Source organism: Nelumbo lutea, chromosome 1 (genome assembly GCF_056320005.1).
Source record: "Nelumbo lutea isolate HS-2025 chromosome 1, American lotus-T2T, whole genome shotgun sequence".
Taxonomy (NCBI): domain Eukaryota; kingdom Viridiplantae; phylum Streptophyta; class Magnoliopsida; order Proteales; family Nelumbonaceae; genus Nelumbo; species Nelumbo lutea.
Window position 1 is genome coordinate 221,326,580 of NC_142684.1, and position 21,278 is coordinate 221,347,857.

The window sequence follows — 21,278 nt, forward strand, 5'->3', positions numbered from 1 at the left end:
ACACACTTCACCCGAAGAGACCCTTTCCCTAATGAAGTGTCGATCAACTTCAATATGCTTGGTTCTATCATGTTGCACTGGGTTGTGAGCAATGTTGATGGCAGCCTGATTATCACAGTACAATATCATTGGCTTGTCATATTCAACTCCAAGTTCTTCCATCAAAGATTTTAGCCATAATAATTCAGAAACTCCATGTGCCATGGCCCTGTATTCTGCTTCAGCAGAAGACCGAGCAACAATCGATTGTTTCTTGCTTCTCCAAGAAACAACATTACCAGCTACCAAGCTGCAATACGCAGAGGTAGATCTTCTATCATCAATGTTCCCGGCTCAGTCAACATCGGTGTAGGCTTCAAGTTTCATATGACCATGCTTTGCAAACAAAATATCCTTTCCTGGGGAGCCCTTTAAATAACATAGGATTCTCTCTGCAGCTGCCATATGAGTGTCTCGGGGAGCATGCATGAATTGGCTAATGCAACTGACTGCATATGCAATATCTGGCCCAGTCATGCATAGGTACAAAAGTTTCCCAAGAAGTCTTTGAAAGATTCCTTTGTCTTCTAACAATGTCCCTTCTGAGGCTGAGAGTTTATGACTCATATCAATAGGAGTAGCAACTGGTCTAGCACCCATCTTTCTAGTTTCAGAGAGCAAGTCAAGAACATACTTCCTTTGGAAGATAAGAATTCCATCCTTGGATCGAGCCACTTCTATGCCAAGAAAGTATCTCAATTCCCCCAAATCTTTAATCTCAAACTCTGTATGGAGAAAAAAGTTTAGATCATGAATTCCTGAGGCATCATTACCAGTCACTACAATATCATCTACATACACAATGAGATATACTGCCAGAGGTCCACTCCTCTTCACAAAAAGAGTATGATCGGACTGTGTCTGCACATAACCAAAGTTAACAAGTGCTGTTCTAAATCTCTCAAACCATGCTCTAGGGGACTGTTTTAGTTCATAAAGATTAACGAAGGATTAGAGAGGGGAGAGAGGAAATTATCGACTCTTCTTCTTCTTCCTCTTCTTTTCTCCATCTTCTTCCTTTGTACTGCTGTCTTCTACCTTTCTTCTACTTTTCTCTCTATTTTTAACCAAGTTTATATCAGTTTTAGAGGACTGATTCACTCCTCTTCTTATCCTCGATGGGGTTTACTTGGAATCCTTAAAACCTGACAGTCATATTTGGACTCTTTCCTCCTCTGGTTCCTTTTCTTGTGCTTATTTCTTTAAGGCTCTCATTCAACCTTTTGATTCCTCAGGATTCCGTTTCCAGTGGCTGAGGTATGGGGTAATCCTATCCCTCCAAGAGTTAGGGGTGTTGGGAAGTCTTCTTGGAAAAAATTAATACTTGTGATTTACTCCAAAGGAAAAGAACAAATTTGTGCTTATCTCCTCATTGGTATGTTATGTTTAAGGATAATGGAGAAACTTGCTTTCACTTATTAATCTCTTGCCCTTTTGTTACTTTTATTTGGGAATGGTTTTTCTTGCTATTTGGGTGCAGGTGGTCTCCCTCAATCACTGTGCAAAGTTTGTTTGATTCCTCTTTCTTGAGGTGGCCCAAGAAAAGGGGACAAGTATTATGGAGATGTGTTAGGGTGACTATAATTTGGAACATATGGGAAGAGAGGAATGCAAGATTGTTTTCAGAAAAGGAAAGAAGTAGAGAAGCTATAATAGAAACCATTATGGTGAGAGTGGTTCATTGGGTTAAATCTGATGGTCTTAGACCCAATTTTAGTCCTGTTTGGTCTCTTCCAATGTCAAATTACGTTAAACTGAACTTTGATGGGAGTAGTGCTGGAAACCTGGGTCCTTTGGTATTGGAGGGGTTTATAGAGATGGTGAAGGCATATTTATTTCAGGCCCAATTGGAGTAGGTGACTCCCTAAGGGCTGATTATCGAAGGTGATCGAAGGAGTGCAAAAGGCAAAGGAAATGGATGTTAGGAAGTTGATTATCGAAGGTGATCAAAATTAGTAGTGAAATGGTTGCAAAAGGAAGGCAAGGGTTTCTGGATGTACATCAATGATAAAAGGACTGCAAATGTTTTTGCTGATGCTTTAGCTAAGCAAGGGGTGGGAAGGAATCATTTGTTTTGGGCTCAACTGTAATTGCATATTTGTTGTGGAGAGGTAAGACAGTTTACCTCTCCCAATCCTGTAATTATTCTTTTATAAAGTTAATGAATTTCAGTTATTGATCAAGAAAAAAAAAAATCTTAGATGGTGGTGCTTAGAATCGGCCACAATACCAGACTCAATTATTGGAACAGGAAGAGGTAGCAACGGTGAAGTAGATAAAACATTATGACCATTGAAGAAAGGAAATGACTCAAAAAAAGTAACATCAGGACCCTTTTAGCTCTGGAGCCATAGTAAGAGCTCGGTTTTAATTTGAGATGAAAGAAAGCAGGTAAGAAAAAGAAGGCAACGAATGGAAATAGAATTTGGGTAGGGAGCAAAAAAATCAGTTTCCTCTCTCAACGGAAATGTATTACTAATAACTTGAAGTATAGTAGAAATAACCAATCCTTTTAATATACTATCTCTAACAAATGAATATATAAAAAAATGCATGGAATAAATTTTTAGATTTGATAAAGTTCAGATCTGTGTAGCCTTTAGATTTGAAATAATAAAGGAAAAGAAACAATGGTGAAAGAGTAGAAGAAAGAGAAGAGAAGAGAAGAGAAGAGGAGAGAAAATAAGGTTTGGTTCGAACAAGAGAGACTTCTCTCTAGTCGGCCAGTTTTATTTAGCTTTCTAAAACAAATGCACAGACTATTGTGCCCTCACTTAAGTGTGGGACACATCACTTAACTTAGGATTTACTTGCAACTACATCAAGCATATAACACAATGTAAATTGACTATACTACCCCTCTACAGCTGACTCTAACAAGATTCTTCTAATAATAATTCTCTTTCTTGACTGTTTTTAGCTGATTTCATTGATTTCATGCTACTGTTTCTGTCTTTTCTTTTGCTTGCTGCCCTTTTCCTGTATGGTTTCTTTGTCTTTCTGTCTTTTCTTTCATTTCATGCTATTGTTCCTGTCTTTTCTTTCACTTGCCCCTTGTCAGGGTATAATAGTTAGATTGCTTTGGGGGCTTTATTTCTTCTCTTGGGTGATGCTTTATCACCTTCCTTGTGTACTTTCTTTTCCCTTTTAATGATTTTTTTTCTTTACTTCTCGAAATGATATTTGGTGGTTGTCTTTCTGCCATAGGGATGTTTCTAGTTACAAATTTTTGTTCTTTTCCCTGCTACTTTAGAACAGGCACTGAAGAATGGCACTCAGGCACAACAATTTAAAGCTTGGATTGAGAAACTCAATCTTTGGATGAAAGAGTTATTTTTTTCTCGATGGTCATATTCTTATGATGGAAAAAGCATACCTGATAACCAACTGGGAGCTGATCAACCATCTGATAATGACCTTCCTATTTGGCTTGCAGCACAAAGGGCAGTGCCTCGTTATGAAGGTCTTTTGTCATCTATTGGGCCCCGTGAGAGACTCTTAAGAAAGTTACTTATGTGGATTGGAATTATTCCTTCTATTCCAGAAACATCAATTGAACTTGAGATGGATAGTACAACTTCTGAACCTTATTTAAGGTTTGTCTTAACTGCCCTTATGTTTTTCCTTTTCAAAGCTATATTTCTTTTTCATTTATGAGAGGCTTGATTTTTATTGGCTTCTGTTTGTATTTGGGAAAGATGTATGCTAAGAATGTCAGCAGTACAGTTAAACCAAGACTAGTCAGCCATTGGGCCACTGAGTGGCTTAGTTAATTTTCAAAACCAAACCATGCATCAGAGCATTGGATGTGGTGGTTCATGGTTCAACAGTTTCTGGTTTAGGTTGCTTATTACATGATTTCTCATGGTATCTGTGATCAGGAGAGGAATAAGATAAATAAGGTGCAAAAAATCTTAGCAACAGTCCATATTTGGTTCAGACGGGAGTAGGAGAGAAGAAGTTGACGAATGAGGGCTGAAAGCAAGTTGAGATTGAACAGAACCAATCCCTAACTGCTGTGCCACTTTTCTTTTATTATAATAAAACTGAAATTACATAATTACCCCTGAAATAGAAAAACAAATAAATAATAAAAGAAAATAAATGAAAAAAGACTAATGGACCCCTATGATCAGCACTTATAATTTAACACTCCCCATCAAGTTGGAGCATTTCATCTGTGCTTGACTTAACCCTTGGTGAAGAGATCGGCTAGCTGATCGCCAGACTTCTTGTAGGGTGTAACTATTTCTCCACTAACAACTTTCTTCCTTACAAAGTGGCAATCCAATGCTATACGTCTGGTTCTCTCATGAAATACTGGATTGGAGGATATGTAAATAACTGCTTGATTATCACAAAATAACTTAATGAGAGTTGAAACTGCCACTTTTATCTCTTGTAATAGCTGTTTTTAGCCACATCAACTCACGAGCAGTATATTCAAACCCACCTGAGCAAGGTGATGTGGTTAGATCAGAATTATTGGCTGCAGTTTATGGGGTTGAGAAGGCCAAAGAGTTAGGTATTGAAAGACTGATTATTGAGGGTGATTTGAGAACAGTTGTGCAATGGCTGAAATAGGGGGAGTGGTGACTTGGCACCTAAGGAATGACTTCAGGTGTTTCAAATGGCTGTCAAGACATGTTGATCCAAGTTAAATGGGTTAGGAGATCTGCGAATAGTCTGGCGGATGGTTTCCCTAAGCAAGGGGTACAAAGACATTCCTTGTATTGGGCTGAATTGTAATACTTGGGATGGATTAGCTCTATTGAACTTGTTGTTTATTCTTTCAAAACTTCTTGTTGTAATTCTAATTTCTAAGCTTTATGAAATTATTAGTGTGTTTCTGATAAAAAAAACAAAAACTCACAAGTAATCAAATTCCCTACCAGGAATGTGCAAAAACCAGTCAACATCTGTATATCCCTCTAAAGAGAGTTCTCCTTCTTTTTTATAAAACAACCCCCGAACTGAAGCACCCTTTAAATAATGTAGCACTTTAATGATACCTTCCCAATGGGTCAACCTCGGATTCTGCATTAACTGACTCAACAATCCAAAACTAAATGGGATATCTAGTCTTGTAATTGTGAGATAAATCAGTTTCCCTACTAACCTCCTGTACCATCTGGGATGAACTAAAGCTTTCACTCACTATTAGACATCGTTACATTCAGATCTATAGGGGTATCTATTGGTTTTTCCCGTAATAGACCAATTTCTTCCAACAAGTTAAGCACATACTTCCTTTGTAAGGGTGAGATTCCCCACTTTCACATTGCTACTTCTATGACCAAAAATTACTTCAAGTGCCCCAAGTCCTTAGTTTGGAACTAGTTTTGTGAAAACTATTTCAATTATTCAATACTCTGTTTATCACTCCTAGTAATAATAATGTCATCTGTTTAGCTAAGAAGAAGAAGAAGAAGAAGAAGAAGAAGGGGAAGAGAGAAGAGGCTGCAGACTTAAGGCCTCAAAAGAACTGCTTCATGCGAGTGAAGCATTTGTATTTATACTATATTGGCTGTACAACACAAAAAGAACTACAAAATTACAAAAATACCCCTACAGGCACTAAACCTGCGTACAATACATATAATACACCGGTCAACACTCCCCCTCAAGTTGGAGCATAGATATCAATCATGCCCAACTTGTCACAGAGACCTTGGTGTCTGGAATGATAGCCCTTTTGTAAAGATGTCTGCTAGTTGGTCTTCAGAGCTGTTGTATGGAGTGCATACTTCGCCTGTGATGATTTTCTCTTTGATAAAGTGCTTGCCAACTTCAATGTGCTTTGTTCTATCATGTAGTACCGGGTTGGCGGTGATACTTATAGCTGCCTTGTTGTCACAGAGAAGAGTCATGGGTTTGTCAACTAGAAAACCCAACTCTCCCAATAGATTCTTTATCCGCATACCTTCGGCTACTCTGTGTGCCATTGCACAGTATTCAGCTTCAGCACTGGATCTAGCTACCACTGTTTGCTTCTTACTCCTCCTAGTAACAAGGTTCCCTCCAACAAAGGTGTAGTAACCACTAGTAGACCTTCTGTCACTTTGAGATCCAACCCAATCCGCATCTGTGTAAATTTCAACTCTCAAATGTCCATGTTTCTGGAATAGTAAGCCAGCACCCGGGAACTTCTTAAAATACCGTAGTATTCTCTCCGCTGCTTCAAGATGAGTAGACCTAGGTGCATGCATGAACTGGCTGAAGACACCAACAACATATGCTATGTCTGGACGAGTCATAGAGAGGTACAGAAATCTTCCTACAAGCCTCTGAAATTGCTTCACATCCTTAAGAGGTTCACCTTGGCTATCACTTAATTTTTGGTTGGGGTCAATGGGAGAGTCAGCTGGTTTAATCCCAATCTTTCCAGTGTCCTTAAGCAAGTCTAGGACATACTTCCTTTGGGAGATGAAAATACCCTTTTTTGATCGGGCAACCTCAATTACAAGGAAGTATTTGGCGGGTCCTAGATCTTTCACTTCGAACTGAGTTGCAAGGAAGCCCTTCAAACTTTGAATTTCATCCTCCCAGTCACCAGTAACAATTATGTCATCCACATATACTATTAGGGCAGCCATTTTACTGTCTACCCTTTTTACAAACAGTGTGTGATCTGACTGACATTGCTTGTATCCCCTCTGCTGAACCGCAGTATGAAATCTGCTAAACCAAGCTCTTGGTGATTGCTTCAGCCCATATAAAGACTTCTTTAACTTGCACACTTTCTGTTCACTTTCTTGAGCCAAAAAACCGGGGGGTTGAACCATATAAACTTCCTCTTCAAGGTCACCATTCAAGAAGGCATTCTTGATGTCGAGTTGATGTAGATCCCAATTTAGATTGGCAGCAAGAGAGAAAAGTACTCAAATAGAGTTCATTTTGGCAACAGGGGCAAAGGTTTCTGCATAATCAACTCCATATACTTGAGTAAAACCCTTTGCCACTAAACGAGCTTTATACCTCTGCACAGTTCCATCAGTCTCATGCTTAACAGTGAACACCCATTCTACAATGTTTGCTCAACCGACAAGTTTGACATTTGAACTCAGACACTGACATTGATTTAAATAAGTCCCGGAAGTAAGACCTTTAGTGGCTCAAAAGATTAATGACCCAAATGACTATGCCATAAGTAAACTTGACTCATACTAGACCGACTCATAGACTCAATGACCGCAAGACTAGCTTTGTTCGCCAGCATGTAGAGACCATCCACCATATGATCTCTTCCAATCATCTTCCCTGAGTCCAAATCTTGTAGAATACAAGAAGGGAAAAAGGTCATCGAACAATTTAATGAATTTGTAGTGCTACTGACGGATAGAAGTTTATAGGTAATTCCAGGACATGTAATACATTAGAAAGGGTAAGTCCAAAAGGAAGGGTTATGGTTCCTTGACCAGCTATGGTGGAAAAAGAATCACCAGCTACTCTCACTTTGTCCCTACCAGATAAAAGTTGATAGGACTGAAAACAAATTGACTTACCCGTCATATGATTTGAGGCTCAAGAGTCAATTATCCAAGGGGAGTCAGGTGAATGGGAAGACACATGGAAGGTGTTGAAATAATTTATTTATTTGTGTTAGGGTCTGCTTGGCTAGTTAAAGCGTTTTTTTTTTTATTTTTTTATTTTCTGTTATTTCTGTTATTGTACTCACTTACAGCAGGGGCACAAGGGTCTTTTCCCTTCTTATTTCTGCTGCCCTATATAATATAATAGAAGCTGGTGCCGCCAACACTGTTCTATTGCTCCAAACCTTTTCTTCTTCCTTTCTTTCTTCTCCTTTCCTCTCTTCTTCCCTTCTCTTCTCTACTTCCTCATATTTCAATCGGATTTATTGTCAAGATGGTATCAGAGCAAGGCTGTTGAATCTGGGCGACCAAGTTTTTTTCTCTTCAAGTTGCCGAATCTGGGCTGATCAAATCAGATCTGCAACTGCTACAACCCTAATGTTTTCTTTCTTCTTTTATTTCTTTCCTTGGTTGCGTACCAAGTGGAGAACAAATGAATCCAAACCACTGAATGTCGGCAGACTTTTGTGAGGGTTATATTTTCGTGCGATCCTGTACCTATGAAAAGGTGACTGTAGGTCATAGATGACATGTTTTCTCTGCTCGTTAGTCTGATTTCATGTGTGTTAGGATCTCTCTTATTGATTAATGCTGTGGTGGAACTTACTGGAAAACCGGTAGGCTGGGAGTGTTCTTCATGCAGATCTGAAAATCAGTCTTGTCATAGTTCTTCTTTGGAAATTGGTGCTGTTTTTTGTGCTTAGATTAAGTCCAGAACTGAATTGTTGTGTGTGGAGCTTTTGTCGATACAAGGAGGGATCATAAGTTGAGAGTTTAGATAAAAAAAACCTTGTGTTTACCATGTCTGAGAATTCTGCTACTTCAGAGATTTCAGGGAGCCACAATGGAGTGAGTGGGGGAATGGATATGAATTTCCCCATGGCTGTTATTCTCTTTGATGGTCTGAACTACCTTGAGTGGTCTAGGGGAATAAAACTCTACATCACTGCTAGGGGGAAAATAGGATACATCAATGTGAGAGTGAAAGAACCGAAGAACGGAAGTGCTGAATATGATAGGTGGAACCAAGAGAATGGTATGGTGATGTCATGACTCTTGGTTTCCATGCTGCCATAGGTAAGGAGGACTTTTATGTGGGATGAAACTGCTTGTCAGATATGGGAACAAGCAAAGTCCACCTATTTAGAGCAAAGACACTATGCCAAGATATACCAACTGCAAGCTGAATCCTCTACTTGCAAGCAGGGGGAGAGGAGTCTCTCAATGTACTATTCTGATTTGACATCGATATGGAAAGAACTTGATCACTACCAGAATTTGAATTGGAAGTGTGATGAAGATGCAAAGGCGTATAAGTCACTTGTATCTCAGCAACGGGTCTTTGCCTTCCTCCTAGGGATGAATGCTTCATATGAGTCTATCAGGGTGCAGATCTTGGGTAGTAAAGACTTGCCATCAGTTTAGGAGGTGTATGCCTTGGTGCAGTCAGAAGAGAGTAGAAGAAGTGTGATGAATTGTGTAGAGGGGGAGTCAGTTGCCCTAGCTGTCCCGGGAAATTCTGATATAGATGTCGGAGGTGCTTTTAAGAAAGGTAACTCTCAGAAGAGAACAAATGATAAGAGTAAACTTTAGTGCACTTACTGCCAGAAGACAAGACACACTAGAGATACATGTTGGGATCTCCATGGAAAATCTAAATGGGCACAGGATTTGGGTAAGAAGTCAACACCTGATCAGGGCAAGAAACCAAGTCAACAGAATCAGAAAAAGTATAACTCATCTAATATGGTGTCGCCAGAGATTAGTCCATTGGTAACTCAGGAGAGGCATCCCAGTTCTGACCCTAAGGAAGAAATTATCAACTCCTTTCGTGACCATTTGGAATTGTATGGTAGGACTCTCCGCCAGATGGATTCTGGTCCTACTCCCTCTACCTCTTTCGTGTCTACATCAAGTAACGTTGCCACTGCCTTCCATGTGTCATCTCATACCACTGATTCTCCTTGGGTTATTGACTTTGGAGCATCAAACCACATGACCGGTAAGTCAAATTTATTTCAGACATATAACCTTCTCTCTGAGAGAGATAAGGTGAGACTAGCTGATTGTTCTTTCTCTACCATAGCTGGTCAAGGTACCATACCTCTCCCACTCGGCCTTACCCTTTCTAATGTACTGCATGTTCTGAAATTACCTATAAATTTGCTGTCCATTAGTAGTATAACTCACTCCTTGAACTGTTCAGTCACTTTTTTCCCGTCTTCATGTGTGTTTCAGGATTTGGCTTCGAGGAAGACGATTGGTAGAGGAAGCATGGTGGATGGTCTCTACGTGTTGGAGAATAAAACTGGTCTTGTGGCTACAGAGTCCATGAGTTTGTCCAGTGAGAGTCAAGCCTATTTATGGCATAGTCATCTTGGTCATCTTTCTTTTGAGTCATTAAAAGTTATATTCCCAAAGTTGTTTGAGTCCTTGTCAGTGAGTCAGTTACAATGTCAGACATGTCAATTGAGTAAACATTGTAGAAGTTCTTTTCCTTTGAGAGTTAAAAGATCTGAATTTCCATTTCATATTGTTTATTCTGATGTTTGGGGCCCTGTTACTCTACCCACTGAGGCTGGATATAAGTACTTCATTACTTTGATTGATGATTACTCTAGATACACTTGGGTTTACCCTATGCAATCTAGAGATGTAGTGCCAAAAATTGTATAAGACTTTCAACGCATGGTGTTCATTCAGTTCCAAACTCTGAAATCCATATCTTCAAGTCGGACAATGCGAAGGAATACTTCCATAGTTATCTCACGAAGCTTTTTGCTTCGAGTGGGTCACTTCAACGAAACCCTTGTGCCAAGACACCCCAACAAAATGGTGTTGTTGAACGAAAGAACCGTCACCTTCTCGAAGTAGCTCATGGCTTATTAATTTATATGAATGTGCCAAAATGTTTTTGGATGGATGCAGCTTTGTGTGCTACATACCTTCTCGGTTACTAGAGTATAAGGCCCCGCATCATCTTCTGTTTCCTACAGCTCCGTTGTCCACCATTCCGAAACGTGTTTTTGGGTGTTGTTGCTTTGTCCATAACTTGTCCCCTACACGAGGTAAGCTTGATCCTCGGGCTATTCCTTGTGTTTTCCTTGGTTACCCTTTATCTCAAAAGGAGTATCATTGCTATGATCCTACCTCTCGCAAGTACTATGTCTCCATTGATGTATCCTTCTTTGAGAATCAACCTTTCTTCTTGGTTTCTCCTCAGGGGGAGAGTAGGGTTGAGGAGAAACAAGCGGCTCAAACTCAACTACTTCCTTTACCCGATCCTCCTCCATTCTGGGTCTTTCATCGTCGCCATAAATGCTAGCAGAGTTCAAGAGCCGTGGAACCTGACACTATGCAACCAACATCATCGGATTCACCAGAGGCAGATCCGTCTCATCATCCAGGTACACTTTCTCCTATTGATATGCTTGTTCCTCTCAATGTTGATTCTACTGCCATCAATGATCTTGATGTTCCTATTGCTAAGAGAAAGGGTGTTAGATCTTGTACCACTAATCATCCTATCTCTAATTTTGTGTCATATGATCACATTTCACCTTCATTCCGTGCATTCCTTTCTTCTGTGGACAGTGTCCCTGTTCCTAAGAATGTGGCAAAATCTTTATCTAAACCTGAATGGACATATGCAATGCAGGAAGAAATTGATGCATTACACAAAAATGGCACTTCGGAGTTGGTGGATCTTCCTGAAGGGAAGGAACCAGTGTGTTGCAAGTGGGTGTTCACAGTGAAACACAAGGCTGATGGAACTGTTGTAAGGTACAAGGCTAGACTGGTAGCAAGAGGTTTTACACAGGTATATGGAGTGGACTATGCAGAGACTTTTGCTCCAGTTGCCAAGATGAATTCTATAAGCATTCTTCTTTCATTGGCAGCAAATCTTGACTGGGAACTTCACCAATTGGACATCAAAAATGCTTTCTTGAATGGTGACTTGGAAGAGGAAGTGTACATGACTCAACTTCCAGGTTTTTGTGCCAAAGTTAGTGAACAAAAGGTGTATAGGTTAAGAAAATCTTTATATGGGTTGAAACAATCACCTCGGGCTTGGTTTAGTAAGTTCCACTTAGCAGTTCAACAGATGGGGTTTAAACAATGCCAGTCAGATCACACTCTCTTTGTGAAAGAGGTGAAGGGAAAATTGCAGCTTTAATTGTGTATGTGGATGACATAGTGATCAAAGGAGATTGGGAGGCTGAAATACGGAGACTAAAAAACTTCTTAGCCACTCAATTTGAGGTGAAAATCTAGACCCTTTACGTTATTTTCTTGGAATTGAAGTTGCCTGCTCTCATAAGGGCCCTTTATTTCCCAACGGAAATATGTACTATATCTACTAGAAGATACAGTTAAGTTGGGGGTAAAACCAATTGACTCACCAATTGAATCTAATCATCAGTTGGTAGATAGTCAGGGAAAGTTTTTGAAAGATGTGAAGAAGTTCTAGAGACTCGTAGGGAGACTCTTGTATTTGTCTATGACTAGGCCTGATATTGCTTATGTAGTGGGTGTCCTTAGTTAGTTCATGCACAATCCTAGGACAACTCACTTTGAAGCTGCAGAGAGGATCCTTAGATACCTCAAGAAGTTTCCCGGAGCTGGTTTGTTGTTCTAGAATCATGGTCACTTAAAGGTGGAAGTATTTACTGATGCTGATTGGGCAGGAGCAGTTGATGACCAAAAGTCTACCAGTGGGTATTGTGCCTTTGTAGGAGGAAACCTGGTCACATGGAGAAGTAAAAAACAAATTGTGGTGGCTAGATCTAGTGTTGGAGCAGAATATAGAGCGATGTCTCATGGGGTTGCTGAAATCATGTGGATAAGAAATCTGTTAGGTGAACTGGGTTTTGCAGTGAGCAATCCTATGTCACTCTATGTGACAATAAAGCTGCCATAAATATTACTGCTAATCCAGTCCTGCATGATTGGATGAAACACATTGAAGTGGACAAGCATTTTATTAGAGAGAAACTTGTAAATGGAGAAGTGTGTACTCCATATGTCAGCTCAGAAGAACAACTTGTAGATATCTTCACCAAAGGGCTTCATCATGTGCGGCACAATGATTTGTGTGACAAGTTGGGCATGATTGACATCTATGCTCCAACTTGTGGGGGAGTGTTGAAATAATTTAGTTATTTGTGTTAGGGTCTGTTTGGCTAGTTAAAGCATTTTTTATTTTCTGTTATTTCTGTTATTGTACTCACTTACAGCAGGGGCACAAGGGTCTTTTCCCTTCTTATTTCTGCCGCCCTATATAATATAATAGAAGCTGGCGCCACCAGCACTGTTCTATTGCTCCAAACCTTTTCTTCTTCCTTTCTTTCTTCTCCTTTTCTCTCTTCTTCCCTTCTCTTCTCTACTTCCTCATATTTCAATCCAACAAAATCCATTTGATGGATTGCTCTCCCATACAAATCCAAGTGGTCATGGAAAGAATTAATTATATCTTCCTGGGGATCGGCAAACGGAGGGGTGGTCCTGGTGAATAGCAGTAGATGACTGAGGCTCCTGAGAGGCCAAGTTTGTTGTATTAAACCTTTTTTGACTCTGCTGTCCCGACTTCTTATTCTGATCTGATTTCTTACACAACTCTTGGGCCCACCTTAGCTTTCCATGGGTGTCCTAGCGAGTATCTCGGGTATGTCTAGCCTTCTGGTAATGAGTACACCATAACTTATCCTTATCATCCACTCTCTTTTGGGAGTCACCCTTCTTAAAGGAATTATTGCTTCCTACACCTATACTCCCTTTAGCCACTAAGGCAATCTGCTCCCCCTTGGAGCTATTCATCACACTTTGCCTACTCTCTTCGGACTGTACTAAATCATACACTTCTTGCACTGAAGGAAGATCTTTACTTCCTGATATTTGAACTCAGAGGGACTCATACACAGGGTTCAGCCCCAAGAGGAAGGCAAAGACCTGTTGTTGGGAAACTGCAGAGGAGATGGGCCGAATGGCCCATAGGCTGTCATTCTATGTTATGCTTATGTTTTTTCTCTGTAATGGGCCTTATTCTGGGCCCATACTCTTATATACTCTGTTTTGTAATTTCTTGCCCATCCAAGGGCTCCTCTGTAATATTTCAAAGATTAAGTTAATAAAATGATTTAGAGTGTTAGAGGGAGGTTAATTTCGAACCTCTCTTCTCTAACTCTCTCATTGTCGCCAGCTCTCTCCCTCTCTCAATTTCTTAAGCTTCTCTTGTTCTTTTTCTGGTTTTGTATCTAATCTCAAGCTGTTTAGACTACAAGAGGGCTGTTTTCAACTTGGTATCAGAGCAGGCCAGAACTTGGCGTGATCCTCATGTGATTCTAGTTCAGCCAACTGCATGAGGAGGTTCTTGGACTGAAAGCTTAAAGTCATTCGCCTGTTTCTTGGAGGTCATTGGAGGGTGCCCAAGTCTCTACGCACTTGGAGAATGGTACGGTGACCAGGAAGAATCAGAGAGAAAGGTGTTCAGCCTGATTTGAAATAAGAGAAAAGGGTGTTGAAGTTATCTCAAAAAGCAAGGTGTTTGGCCTGGTTTGAAGTTTAAATAAGAGATTCTCTTACTGTAAGTTTTCTCAGTTTTTGCTGGGTTATTTTCGTTGCTTGGGAGGGCTGTTAAAGCATTCAAAACCCTCCTCCATTCTGCCTTACTGTTGCTGGACTGATTCAACTCAGAAATTTCTGGGTTATTTTGGAGAGCAGTTCGGCTGTTATTGGACTGCCAAGCTGCTGAAACTGATTTGGACTAAGTGGTACTAGTCTCAATTTCAGCCCAGCCTTTTTCTTGGACCTATATGGAACACTATTGAAGTGGTTTCTACTAGTTAACAGTAGGCTGTTAACTACTGCACACAGAGTGTTTGACAAAAGGTCTTGTTGGAAAACGTGGGGTTACTGGTTCCGATCTGAAAATAGAATTGTATATATTCCTAGGATTGTGGAAGGATTGTTTTAGAAAGTTTTTTCTTTCTATTTCTTTCTTTCTATTTTTGTACTTTCTATTTTCTCTTCTTTCTATTTTTTCTTCTTTCTATTTTGTTTTCTTTCTATTTTTCTTTCTTTCTCTCTTTCTTTCTTTCTATTTATTGCAGCAGCTTACTGTATAAATATGCCCATTGGCAATAGAATGAAACATATCAGTATTCTACCATTCCAAAACATGGTATTAGAGCTCTAGGTTTGTCAACCTTGAGATTTTTTCGGCCTTCATTGCCAGTTTTTTGTGTTTTTCTCTTCTTTCCTTCAGTGTTGATCTATAACCAGAAGTGTTCCTTTATTCTCCTTTCCTGCTGGCCTTATTTTTCCTCCATTAACAATGTCCGACATGACTGCAACAAGTGCTCCCGTCCAAACCGATGAAGGAGCAACAAATTCTCATCCTCACACTGGTGATTTGTAGAATATTCAGGCAACATATAGACTGAATGGCCAGAATTACTTGAAGTGGCCACAATTAGTGCATACCTATTTGAAGGGAAAAGAAAAAATTAGTCACCTCCTTGGAACAAGACCAAGGTTAGGCGAGCCAAATTTTGATGCTTGGGACGAAGAGGACTCCATGATTATGTCATGGTTGTGGAGTTCAATGACACCCGAGATCAGTGATACTTGTATGCTTCTTCCCTCTGCAAAGGCTATTTGGGATGCTGTCCAACAAACCTATTCCAAAGCCCATGACGCTGCTCGTGTCTATGAGGTCAAAGTGAAGACTGTGGCAGCCAAACAAGGGAGTAGGAGTGTTACAGAGTATGCAAATCTGCTGCAAAATTTATGGCATGAGCTTGATCATTATCGGGTTCTTGAGACAAAGTGCGCAGATGATGCTGTGATCTTGAAGAATTTTATTGAAAGAGATAGGGTGTATGATTTTTTGGTTGGACTGAATGCTGAATTTGATCAGGTCCGAATACAAATTCTTGGCAAAGAAGAAGTGCCTCCATTGAATGAAGTCATAGCCCTTGTCAGAGCTGAGGAAAGCCGCCGTGGAATCATGCTTGAGCCTAAAGATACCGAAGGCTCAGCCGTGGTGGCAAGGGGAGGAAGTTACAGTGGTTCAAAGGGTGAGAACAATCACAACTTGGCTCATGACACAACCACCCGTGACTCTAACGATAACCTCTGGGGAAATCGAGGAGTTTCAAAAGGAGTTCAACAGGCCCATAATGTCTCCACAACCCCACAGCAAGAACACTCAAGTCAAGGACCATTTAATGATGAACTTGAAAGGCTAAGGTGCTTCTTGAAATCCTTGGAACCAGGAAGTGGTTCTACCTCTCTTGCTCTCTCAGGTGAGTCTTTATCTCTAGGATTACATGCCTCAGCTAGTGTTTTTCCATGGATTCTTGATTCTGGAGCTACTGACCACCTGACACCCTCTTCACTACATTTTCTCACCTATACACCCCGTCCTAGTAATAGAAAAATTTCTGTTGCTGATGGTTCTTTCACCACAGTGGCAGGGATTGGGAATATTCAAATTACTCCATCCCTATTACTTAAAAATGTGCTTCATGTTCCTAAGTTATCCACTAGCCTTATCTCTATACATAAACTCACCCAGGATGTGAACTGCAATGTTGTGTTCTTCCCTTCTTACTGTGTATTTCAGGACCAAGTTTCGGGGAAGAAGACTGGACTTGCTAAGGAAAGAGATGGACTCTACCACCTTGATGCAACCAGCAAATCATCTTACACTATTATGCATGTCACACACGAGTCATTCTTATCTACCTCCAATAAAGATTTAATTTGGCGTCATCATTTCCGTTTTGGTCATCCTTTATTTCCTATTTTAAAAACAATGCTTCCTTCCTTGTTTAAAGGAATTGATGTTGAAACCTTTCATTGTGATGTTTGTGAACTTGCTAAGCACAAAAGGGTTTCTTTCCCAATCAGCAATAAAAGATCTTCAACTCCTTTTTATTTGATTCATTCGGATATATGGGGCCCTTCTCGAATTCCCAACATTACTGGTTCCAGATGGTTCATCACCTTTATTGATGATTGCACTAGGGTCACATGGATTTTTCTTCTTAAGTCTAAATCTGATGTGGGTACGATTCTTCCCAACTTTCATAACATGGTCCAAACTCAGTTTGGTGTGAGAATTAAAAGGTTTCAATCTGATAATGCTACAGATTATTTTAATCAGAATTTGTCCCCATTTTTTCAGAAAGAAGGCATTATGCATGAATCCTCCTGTGTTAACACTCCCCAACAGAATGGGATAGCTGAGAGAAAAAATGGCCATCTTTTGCAAACCACCCAAGCCTTTCTCTTTCAAAATCAGGTGCTAAAACAATATTGCGGGGAAGCTGTCCTTACTGCTGCCTACACCATAAATAGACTACCATCTAAAGTTCTTGACAACCGCAGCCCAATACAAGTCCTTTCTCAAATTTACCCTGATATTCGAGCCTCAAATAGTCTCACACTAAGAATTTTTGGCTGCACTGCCTTTGTTCGTGTCCATAATAAGGTAAAATTAGACCTACGAGCAATCAGGTGTGTCTTCTTGGGATATTCCCCAACTTAGAAAGGTTATAACTGTTATCATCCAGTCACCAGAAAATTCTACACCTCCATCGATGTCGCATTTGAGGAAGGAAAATCTTTTTTCACTCAACCTTATCTTCAGGGGGAGCCCTCATTAATGGAAGATAAGGCCTCGGATCTACTCTCCCTAGATGTATTACCCTCCTCACAGACATTCAATCGTTAAGAATCACATCCCTCTGAGTCACATTCCTCTGAGCCCCACATTCCCGAGTCTCAACAAGAGTCAAACAACCCGACCATTGAACCAAATTCGGACACTGTTAACCCCACGAATGATGTGCATGATAATGTGAGATATATGTAGGTTTATTCTAGGAGGAAAAATCCAGATCCTCAACCTGTGCAATTCCAAGATTCAACTCCTAATCCTAGAACTAAGGGATGCTTAGATTCTGAACCTACACCTTCACAGTCTGAGTATGAGTATGACCTACCTATTGCACTGGGAAAAGGAACCAAAGAATGTACCAAACGCCCATTGTACCCTTTAGCCAAATATGTATCATTCCAAAGATTCTCTAAATCCCATAAAAGTTTTCTAGCCAGCCTTAACACCATTCCAATTCCTAATACTCTAGCCGAGGCACTTTCTAATAAGGAGTGGAGAAAAGCCACGAGAGTGGAAATTGAGGCATTAGAAAAAAACAACACATGGGAAGTTGTGGACCTACCAAGAAACAAGAAGACGGTAGGTTGTAAATGGGTGTTCACAATTAAGTACAAATCTGATGGGTCATTAGAAAGGTACAGAGCACGCCTGGTAGCCAAGGGATATACACAGACTTTTGGGGTAGATTATCAGGAGACTTTTGCCCCAGTAGCTAAAATGAATACAGTAAGGGTGTTACTGTCGTTGGCTGCTAACTATAATTGGGATTTGCAATAGTTTGATGTAAAAAATGCCTTTCTCCATGGTGATCTAGAAGAGGAGATATACATGGACATTCCACTGGGTTTTGGAGAAGGCATTAAAGGGAACAAAGTTCGTCGGTTGAAGAAAGCACTATACGGTCTCAAACAATCTCCAAGAGCATGGTTTGGAAGGTTTACGAAGGTAATGTTGAGTACAAGTTACAAGCAAAGTCAAGGTGACCACACATTGTTTATCAAATCTCACAGCCTCAGGGGGAGTTACTGCACTATTAGTCTATGTGGATGATATAATCGTTACTGGGAATGATAAAAAGGAGAGGGAAGCATTGAGAAACTGCCTTGCCAGAGAATTTGAGATAAAAGACTTGGGGGGACTAAAGTATTTTCTCGGAATTGAAGTTGCACATTCTAAACAAGGCATCTTTATCTCTCAACAAAAGTATGTTGTTGATCTTTTTAGAGAAACAGGAAATATGGCATGTAAACCAGCTTGCACGCCTATAAATCCCAATCATTAACTTGGAGAAGCCCACGAGAATGCAAGTGTAGACAAGGAGATGTTCCAAAGACTAGTTGGAAAACTCATTTATCTTGCACATACACGACCGGATATTGCATATGCTGTAAGTGTAATAAGTCAGTTTATGCATAATCCTAAAAAAGTTCATCTGCAGGCTGCTCATCGAATTCTGCACTATTTGAAAGCCAATCCAGGAAAAGGAATTTTATTTAGAAGAAATGGAGGACTGACTCTTGAAGCATATACAGATGCCGATTATGCAGGATCTCCAGTAGATAGACGGTCCACTTCTGGTTACTGTACCTTCTTAGGAGGAAACTTAGTCATTTGGAGGAATAAGAAGCAAAATGTAGTGGCTCGGTCAAGTGCAGAGGCAGAATTCAGGGCTATGGCACAAGGAGTGTGTGAATTACTCTGGTTGTAGATAATTTTAGAAGACCTGAAGATTCCACGAGAAGAGCTTATGAAACTATATTGTGACAACAAGTCAGCCATCAATATTGCTCACAATCCTATTCAACATGACAGGACGAAGCACATCGAAATTGATAGACACTTTATAAAAGAGAAACTGGACAACAAGTTGATTTGCACTCCCTATGTGTCTACAAAAGGACAACTGGCCGATGTACTTACTAAAGGGCTCAATAGTACAGTCTTTCGGAGAATTATAGCCGAGCTGGGAATGGAGGATCTCTATTCACCATCTTGAGGGGGAGTGTTGGAAAACGTGGGGTTACTTGTTCAGATCTGAAAATAGAATTGTATATATTCTTAGGATTGTGGAAGGATTGATTTAGAAAGTTTTTTCTTTCTATTTTTGTACTTTCTATTTTCTCTTTTTTTTCTTGTTTCTATTTTCTTTTCTTTCTATTTTTCTTTCTTTCTTTCTATTTATTGCAGCAACTTACTGTATAAATATGCCCATTGGCAATAGAATGAAACATATCAGTATTCTACCATTCCAAAACAGGTCTCTTAAGGACTGTGGACTTTTTCTCTCTCTCTCTCTTTGGGACAACGGTTGTTGGGGACCTGGAATACTTTGTGTTTGGGGGTCTACTGGTTGTCCCTTGAATGCTGAAATAGTATTTCTTACTCTAGAAAGAGCTACCATCGTGCTGGACTGTCACAGTTATCAAGACTGAACTGATTCTGTGAGCTGGTTGTTGTTGCCAATTCAGCTCAAACTAAGTTCATCAAGGACCCCAGTACCTTGGAAAACTTATTAAAATCCTAATTGGATCCTTTGCATGATGGATTTCTCGAACCTTGAAAGCAAGAATGCTGCTTAATATGGACAGACTTTGGGAACCCCAGCTGATTCTATGTTGGCTGTAACTACAGTTAAACTTGATGGGACCAACTACTTGGCATGGTCACAATCAGTGAAAATCCATATTTGTAGCAGAGGGAAATGGGGTTTTATTTCTGGGAGCAAGAAAGCTCCTCTAGAGGATGATCCATCTTATGAGAGATTGATGCATGAAAATTACACAATGATTGGGTGGCTTGTGAATTCAATGCAGCCACAGATTAGTCAACACTATCTTTGGATGAACTCGGCTAAGGAATTCTGGGATAGTGTTGTAGAAACTTACTCCCAAAAGTTAAATGTTGCCAGAGCCTACAAACTGAGGAGTGATGTGAAGAATCTAAGGCAGGGGGAGAAATCACTTGCATCATACTTCTCAACCCTGAAATCTCTATGGCAAGAGATTGATTTGATAGAGGCTGTGACATGGGATACCCCTAATGATGCTGAAACATACAGGAAATTAGTTGAAAGGAACATGGTCTTTGAGTTCTTGACAGGGCTGAATTTTGAATATGACATCACAAAGCAGAACATTTTGTCCAAGGAAGATGTTTCATTGTCTCAAGCATATGCTTTGGTCAGCAGTGAATAGAGTAGGAGGCAAGTGCAGGTTGGAGGAGTCGGTATCAATGATCATTTTGCAAATATGGGAATTAAACCCAAAGGGGTTATAGGAGCTCCCAGTGGCACAGGAAAGAAGGAGGTGGTGTGTGAATATTGCAAGAAGCCGAAACACACCAAGGACAAGTGCTGGAAATTGCATCCCAGTCTTGTCCCTATCCAATTCCAGAAGAAGAATAATAGTAGAAAGACAGGAAGTGCACATGCAGCCACAAGTACAGATACAAAGGTTTAGTCTGCCAGTACACAATTGGCAGCCATGAAAGCTAAATATGAGAAGTTTGGAAAGATGATCAGCCAACTTGAAGGTGTAACTTCATCATCCAACCCTTCTGGAAGTTCAGCTACCACCGCATTTGCTCACTCAGGTATAAGAGCTTCTGCTAACCATGCATCCACCTCAGGTAATCCCAAGACCCCTTGGATCATAGACTCAAGTGCTTCTGATCACATGACCAACCTTTCCACTTTGATTGTTTCATAGGATTTGCTTCCTGTTCGTGACAAAATCTCCTTAGCTGATGGTTCTCTTGCCCCAATTTCTGGCAAGGGAACTGTCAAGCCTACAGACTCCTTACTCTTATCTTCCACTCTTCATGTACCTAAATTGAATAGAAATTTTTTATCTGTAAGTAGCTTGACCAAGTCATTGAACTGTTGTGTAACATTTTTTCCTTCTCATTGTGTGTTTTAGGATCTGGAATCTCAGAAGGTGATTGGGAATGGCCATGAAGCGAAT

At 40.2% G+C, this 21,278-nt stretch overlaps 1 protein-coding gene across 9 annotated transcripts in view; it reads left to right on the forward strand.

Moving 5' to 3' along the window:
* The window catches only part of LOC148881182 (DUF3754 family protein, putative (DUF3754)), a 109,909-nt gene that overhangs the window by 30,981 nt on the left and 57,650 nt on the right, over nucleotides 1-21,278 (forward strand). For all 9 annotated transcript variants that reach the window (XR_016104765.1, XM_088963491.1, XM_088963493.1 and 6 more), the window contains one exon: nucleotides 3,298-3,635. Coding sequence is in view for 8 of the 9 variants with exons in the window: in XM_088963491.1 (XP_088819617.1) it covers nucleotides 3,298-3,635 (338 nt within the window). In the remaining variant the exon portion in view is untranslated. The remainder of the gene's footprint in view (nucleotides 1-3,297; nucleotides 3,636-21,278) is intronic.